Raw genomic sequence first — 7,575 nt, 5'->3', positions numbered from 1 at the left:
GAAAGATAAATTAGTGAATATTGGAACGAAACAATCCAAATAGCGCAGAATTGTAGCCTGATTGGCCTAGTTGCTAAAATCAGTTTATTTTGAAAAAATGCCTTTCAAAAAAAATATTTTAGGTGAGAAACAGTTTGTGTTTGGCCAATTAATTAAAAAATACTTTTGAGCAGCAAATTAGTGTTTGGCCAAATTTTTAAAAAGCGCTTTTAAGTGTATTTTCTCAAAAGTGCTTTTGAGGGAAAACTGCTCTTTTAGCTTCTGGAAAACATCTTCTGCTACTTCCTAGACGAACTTATTTTCTCCCATAAGCTTGGCCAAACACCTCACTTATTTTTTAAAATAAGCACTTTTAGCCTCCCAAAAGCTTGGTCAAACAGGCGATAAACATACGGACTCTTTTGGGATTTATCATTAATAGTTGTTTCTTGTGGTTTCTTATGCATAATCTAAAGTCTAAACTTTTAAATCTAGTGAAGATTCACATGTTTAGGTGATGTTTTTTTGCATTGCTAAATTGTGAACAAAAAATTTCAGTATCCAAACTGTGTAAAGATTTTGTGTACTTAGCCTACTTTATAAAAGGAAAAAATGTAACTGAAATATATGGATTTCTTGTATGGTTTAATCTAAAGGCTGCTAATAGTATGTTATTTATAATATTTATTTTCTATGGCAGGTGGAAGGGAGCATGTCGAGGGAGGCTATGTTGGAGTTTTTGAAGCGAAAAAGGCTTCAACGAAAGAAAGCAGAATCTCTGAATGATTTGACTTGTGTAAGCAATACCATGAGTAGAAGTGGAGGAGATGCTCTAAGGTCTTCAGCTTCATGTGGTGTAAGAATTCATGTTAATGCTGATATGCATTCAGGGTCTGGGACTTCTTTAAACGCAAGAGATGTTTTCTCAAAGCACAAGGTTGCGAAGTTTGATACATCTGATCTTGAATGGACTGATAAAATTCCAGAATGTCCAGTGTATTATCCAAGTAAAGAGGAGTTTGAGGATCCTTTAGTTTATCTCCAGAAGATATCTCCTGAAGCTTCTAAATATGGTAAGGTCTACATTGATATTCTGTGTCAAATAAGTCAATGTCTGTCTTTGCAAACATGATTCAATTAGCTTTCAAGTAGAACTTACGTGCTAGTTCTTGATTGATACGTTCCTGTGATGGACTCTGGCTGTTGGACACATTGATGTACTTGTTATCTAGAGTCATTGCCCTTTTCTGTACGGCTCTGTCCATTTCGATTTTGGAAGCTCAAAGTTGTCCTAGCTATTTTTTAAAACATATTGTAATTGCTTCTTGCTTTGTCTGGACTATGTTCTCGTCTAAATAGAGTTGTTGGTTCTGTTAGCTTCATTTGTTTGACAAGAGTTGATACTATTTTTTAAATATAACAGGAATATGCAAGATTGTTTCCCCAATCACGGCTTCTGTTCCTGCTGGAGCAGTTTTGATGAAAGAGAAGGTTGGTTTTAAATTTACAACAAGGGTACAGCCACTACGTCTAGCTGAATGGGATACAGATGACAAGGTCACTTTTTTCATGAGCGGGAGGTTAGTTCTTCATCATATTTGGTGTTCAGTTAATTGATTATTTGTCAGCTTTTGAGAAAAAGTATGGTTTTCCAGAAACTACACATTTCGTGATTTCGAGAAAATGGCGAACAAGGTTTATGCTCGTAGGTATTGTAGTGCTGGATGCCTTCCACCTACATATATGGAAAAAGAATTTTGGCATGAAATTGCTTGTGGAAAGACTGAGAGTGTTGAATATGCATGCGATGTTGATGGTAGTGCATTTTCATCTTCTCCCATTGATGAACTTGGAAAATGCAAATGGAATATGAAGGTGTAGATTTCATAACACGTTTCTTTTTATTGTGCTATTCCTATATGGTGTTTCTTTGTTTTCAGGGATATGTTCTATGGTCAGTATAAAACGAATCATTGTGCCTTGCATCTAGTGTGCATATATATATATATATATATGGTTGTCGTGTTCATGTTTTTGAAACATTTTGCCAGTGCTAGCCTTGTTAGTGTTTTGGATAGTGTTTTCTCTCAATGTTCTCTTTTACTCTTATCCTCTGTTCTTATGGTTTTTCTCTTTTACCTTCCTTTCCGACCCAACCACGCGAAGGACAAATTAAAAAATTTCTTCATAATTTTCCATGCATCAGCTTCTCCCGACTCCTGTTAACATTAGATGTAGTCTTAAAGGTGGTCTAATTGCCTTTTTGTTTTCCATCTTTGTTCTAATAAACCCTCTATTTTTGGTTTCAGAGATTTTCATGCCTACCTAAATCAATACTTCGACTACTCGATAAAGCAATCCCGGTAAACAGATTAGTTTTTGTACCTTTTTCATTGAAATTTTGATTCAACCTGAATATGTCTAACCTCCTAATTTATTTATCTTCTAGGGAGTTACTGAACCGATGCTGTACATTGGAATGCTATTTAGTATGTTTGCCTGGCATGTCGAAGATCACTACTTGTACAGGTGTGTTCTTTAATTTGAAGTGTACGTGCTAGTCCGGTTAAATTGGGAACTTATCATTTTTTTCATTTGTGTGTATAGCATCAATTATCATCATTGCGGGGCAGCAAAAACCTGGTATGGTATTCCAGGTCATGCAGCACGGGACTTTGAAAAGGTTGTCCGCGAGCATGTCTATAACAATGATATCTTAACCGCTGATGGAGAGGATGGAGCTTTTGATGTGCTTTTGCAGAAGACAACACTGTTTCCTCCTAACATTTTGTCAGAACATGATGTTCCAGTCTATAAAGCTGTTCAAAAGCCTGGCGAATTTATAGTAACTTTTCCAAGAGCATATCATGCAGGATTCAGCCATGGTAAGCCTCTTTATTTTTGTCTAGACTTAAGAGTCCAAGGATGCATAATACCTGAACCTGCAAATCTGACATCTCTCCAGCACTCTCTAATTTTGGCCCTTGATATTTTTGATTATTCTTGGGATTTCATCTTAGTTGACAATTAGCATTAGTGAATTCTGTTTCCCTAATCTGTAGGTTTTAACTGTGGCGAGGCTGTAAACTTTGCAACTGGTGATTGGTTTCCAATCGGTTCAATTGCTAGCCGCCGTTATGCACTCCTGAACAGAGTGCCTCTTCTTCCCAATGAGGAACTTCTCTGCAAAGAAGCAATGCTTTTGCATACGGATTTGGAACTTGAAGATCCAGCTTATTCCTCTGCAGACTTGATCACCCACCATAGCATCAAAGTTTCTTTTGTAATATTGATGCGGTTTCAGCATCGTGCTCGTTGGTGCCTCATGAGATTAAAAGCATTTTCTGGTATATCATCATTTTCACACGGTACTATCCTTTGCAGCATATGCAAGCGTGACTGTTATGTAGCATATTTGAACTGCAACTGCTATTCACATGCTGTGTGCCTTCGCCATGGTATGGCATTTTCTTTGTCTTTATTTATTAATTATACTGGCAACCCTCTTAAGAGCTGATGATTGGTTTCATGGGTTATTCTTCAGATCCTAGGTCACTTAATTTTCCTTGTGGCAGCAGTAGAACCCTTTGCTTAAGGGAAGATATTTTGGACATTGAAACTGCAGCTAGGAAGTTTGAGCTGGATGACAATGTTTTGCATGATGTTGAGCACTATAAAAAAAGTGATGACTTCACTCTCCTCTTGGACATGTTTCCGCAAGCTCAAGAGGAAGGCTATGTTCCATATTGTGAAATAAATTTTGAATGGACAGTAAAAGCTGAGGATTGGTTAGAACAGACATTTCATGAGCAGGCTTCCAATGCTTCTGCCTCTAGTATTGAGCTTACATCCGGTACTGATTTGCCCATGGAGCCAAAAGACTGCCTCCCCACTAGTGTTAATGTAAGTTATCTTCATCCAGGTTGCTATATTTGTATAACTGTTTTGACTTCTGTCTTGCAGAAATGGTAATATTTTATTTGATCTCAAGCTAATTGCTTGCACTGCAGGTACAGGAATATGCTAACTCAAACACAGGGAATACTGTATCTTCTAGGTGTAGAAGTGAAAGATCAGCTTGTTCATCTAATGCTGACTATTTAAAAGTACATGACAAAGTAGCTCATATTTCAGATGTTAGAACAGTAGTTGACCAAGAAAATGACGAGTCTGACACGGAAATATTCAGAGTGAAGCGACGTTCTAGAGCAGAATATAAAAGTACACATGATTCAATATCAGTTAATGTTGAGCACCAGGTATTGGATTCTGGAGTCTTAGTTTGATGCATTGTTTTGCTCGTGTTCTGTTTTCAAATTAAAGTTTCTGGTTAAACAGTTTTATGACAAGGGAAAAAGGGTGTCAAATATATACTTGTTGGTTTCTATTCGGCTTTTGGAATATGTGCATCTTCTGCCTTCTATGTTTTCCTCTTTGGTGTTTTGCATAGATTAACATTGTACCTGATATATGCTTCTTGATTCTTGATGGGAATGAGTTAATAATTCGGTACATAGCCTAATAGTTGGATCAATGTAATTTAAGAAACACCTGGTCAAAAGAATAATAATTTTTAAGTTATCGAGAATTTGAAATGCTTAAAATAGTGATTTTACTTCTAAATATTTTTTGAATCGCAATTTTCTTAAGTTTTGAGTTAAATAGATACAAAAGTTGCTAGTGATGAGAAAGAAGATACAAAGTTGCTATTAGTAGTAAAACAAAATGATGACAAGTCAGATTGCCAAACTTAGATATGCAAGTCATCTTTCCAGCTAGGTTATAGGTACATTGTGATCACTGTAGATTAAGCTTTGAATGTCATCCTGGCTTTTGCTTCAATTTTGCATTCAATATGCAATCAGTGTCTTTTTTTCTTTTTTTTTCTTGACAAGGTAAGATAAAAAATTATACCTATCTATTCGATTGGTGTTCTTATAGTTGTAAGAACTTTTTGACTTTTGTTACCAAATTTGGAGCAAAATAGGTTAGTATGTTTAGTTACAGGGCTTCTGGGTCGAGCTCGTCACATCGGGCTTGCCTAGAGCGGGTTACCTCTCCTGTGTGGTTTGTGAGCTATTGCACAGGAGTTGGGTTTACCTTGTGCGCACCCGAAGGGTAGCGGCTGCGGGTTCCCATGTCGTCAAAAAAATATATTTAGTTACTGGGCTTACTCACCTAGTTTTGCTAGCTACTATTGGTAGCTTATGACTCTGTCTTACAGCTGACAGATTAACAAGAAAGTGAAACTAATTGTTGTATTTAACTGGTGGGATAGTGTGGACCTTTATTTATTTATTTATTTATTTTTTTTTTTTTTTTTGTGTGGACCTTTATTTCATGCGTTAATATTTAATTTTATATTGCTAATCTCCAAATGCTGTTACATTTCATTGACCAGTTAAAGTTACATTGACCTTTTTTGGCTGCAGTGTGGACATTTCTTGTTTTTGGTGTGAGAGAATTCTACTAAGCTATTAAAGTATTCTTTGCACTTACTTTTCAGGGTTACAAACGATTAAGGAAACATCAAACTGAAGGACGGCTTGGGCCGTTATATTCATCAGACCGTTCCATGGCTGAAGATGTAACGCATAGTTCCAATGCTAATTCAAGCCATTCTAAGGAAGACAAGTCGGCCAGAGGTGGTCCGGTTCCCATCTCTGTTAAGTTTAAGAAAGGGGCTGATGAAGAAGCATCGAGCAAGCAAAACGAGCATAAAAGAGATGACAAGTTCGGGTATGAGTTGGGTAAAACTGTTGGGGAACCACCTCCAATAGAGATAGGGCCAAGGAGACTGAAAGTAAAGGTCCTTCAATTTTTAAGTTTGGAGGAAGAACTGAATAGCTCATAAAATCTGACTCACATAGCACCCATTTTCTCTAATGGAGATATAACAAAAGGATGAAAAGCTAAATACTTAGGGGAGAGCAGCAATGCAACTTTTAACCAAAACTTAGATTCAGGAGGTACATTCTATGTGCAGGCTTCTAAATGGGGCAAACGAAGCGCTGATGATTCTTATGGTTCTTGTGCCAGGGTGTTTTTCATCTTTGGCAGGAGAGCTTCTTCTCTCTGCCATTTTGCGCAGAGTTAACTGATATTTGTGCTGCTAGGAGGTAGCAATACTTAGTGAAATAGCCAAGGTGCAGGCAAGCTGGTCTGAACGCGATTGTTATTAGAAAAGGGTCTCTTTCCTTTGCCGCGAGCAGACAAAAATTAGGGTTAGGTATTTCTCTCATGTACATTTTGTTATTAACAAATTGGTCGATTCTTGTGAGGTCCAATAGTAGGCCTCTTATTAAAATGTGGCATCTGCTTTCTCCCAGTCAACGGGGTCATTATTGTTTTTGTAGCTAAGGGTCTTTTTGTCTTGACACTACAAGAATAGATACAAAGAAAGTTGTTTCTCCTGACCTCACATAGCATTTTGTCATTTCTTAAGACACTGATCTTCACAAGTAATCTACCATATTCTTCATGTTACTAATCTTATCTGCCATATTCTTCATGTTACTAATCTTATTATGGACGGGGAACTGTAATGATCATTTAGGTAACTTGATAGTGTAATTTTTTTTGACATCTTTTGAAGTTAACCTCTACTTAGACAAGGTTTTTTACTTTGAAGTATCCCTTTGTTATGGTCAAACTTCACTTCTATTTCTACGTATTAACCAACTCTATCACCCATTCAAACCAACCCAAACTGCGACTTGTAACTTTGTACCTCTTATCTTCAAAAGTTGACTGCAGCTAACAGCACAACCAAATATACTTGGACTTTTTAGACGCCAATATCTTTAAAATGTCTGATTTGTCAAACTTCTAAAATTAGCTTATTTTTGATAAGTGTTCTTTCTTTTTTTTCTTTTTCAAAAATGCTTTTCAAAAAAGTATTTTTGATGAGAAGCAGTTTGTGTTTGGCTAATCAAATTTGGAAAACACTTTTGAGCAGCAATTAATATTTGACCAAGAAAAATTTAGCAGCGATGATTGAAAGAGAATAGGGTATTCAATGTGTCAAACTTGAGGACTTTGAAAAGTAAACAGACAAATAAAGAAAGAAAAAAAATACTAAATTCAAACGCAAGAGGGGACACAAGGGTGATATAATTAAAGAGACTTTTGAGTTATCTATTTGAGGATTAGGACACAAGTTTTAAAAATTGGGTAAAAGAGACTATTATAATTAGATACTAATGGGGTTATGCTCATTTAAAAAAGAACATTTTAATACACCCCAAAATTTTGCTATTTACAAACACACCTAACATGTAAAAGGGTTTTTTGGCCAAAAGGGCAACAAAAAATTCCAGCCCTCCCTACAATCATCTTCATCTTCTTCCACGTCTTCTTCTTCTCACATTCCAGCCTTCCAAATGCCTTGCTCTCTTCAAACTAGGGTTATATTTATCTTCATTGAAGAAAAATGAAATCTGCATTTGCCTTCTTCTTCATCACTAAACCAAAGATTTTTTTTAATTTGTGTTACTTCTGTTCTTGATAGTAATTTGTTAATACATTGTTTGGGAATTTGCATCAAAGGGGATAAACAATTCATCTCAGTGATTAAGGTAATAATTTAATGTTCTT

The 7,575-nt window shown here is 36.2% G+C and overlaps 1 protein-coding gene across 1 annotated transcript; it reads left to right on the top strand.

Moving 5' to 3' along the window:
- Positions 1 to 545: 545 nt before the first annotated feature.
- Positions 546 to 6,400, top strand: LOC132058249 (lysine-specific demethylase JMJ13-like). Its single transcript, XM_059450803.1, is given in 11 exon segments — positions 546 to 1,052; positions 1,403 to 1,559; positions 1,635 to 1,854; positions 2,289 to 2,342; positions 2,429 to 2,508; positions 2,587 to 2,864; positions 3,042 to 3,437; positions 3,524 to 3,882; positions 3,990 to 4,238; positions 5,486 to 5,783; positions 5,786 to 6,400. Coding segments are annotated over 11 exon segments (2,493 nt in total). The 5' UTR covers positions 546 to 691; the 3' UTR covers positions 5,827 to 6,400.
- Positions 6,401 to 7,575: the final 1,175 nt, after the last annotated feature.

The sequence above is a fragment of the Lycium ferocissimum genome, chromosome 1 (assembly GCF_029784015.1).
Source record: "Lycium ferocissimum isolate CSIRO_LF1 chromosome 1, AGI_CSIRO_Lferr_CH_V1, whole genome shotgun sequence".
Lineage (NCBI taxonomy): Eukaryota > Viridiplantae > Streptophyta > Magnoliopsida > Solanales > Solanaceae > Lycium > Lycium ferocissimum.
Note: the sequence above shows the minus strand (reverse complement) of the source record. Positions and strands in the feature narration are given on the sequence as shown.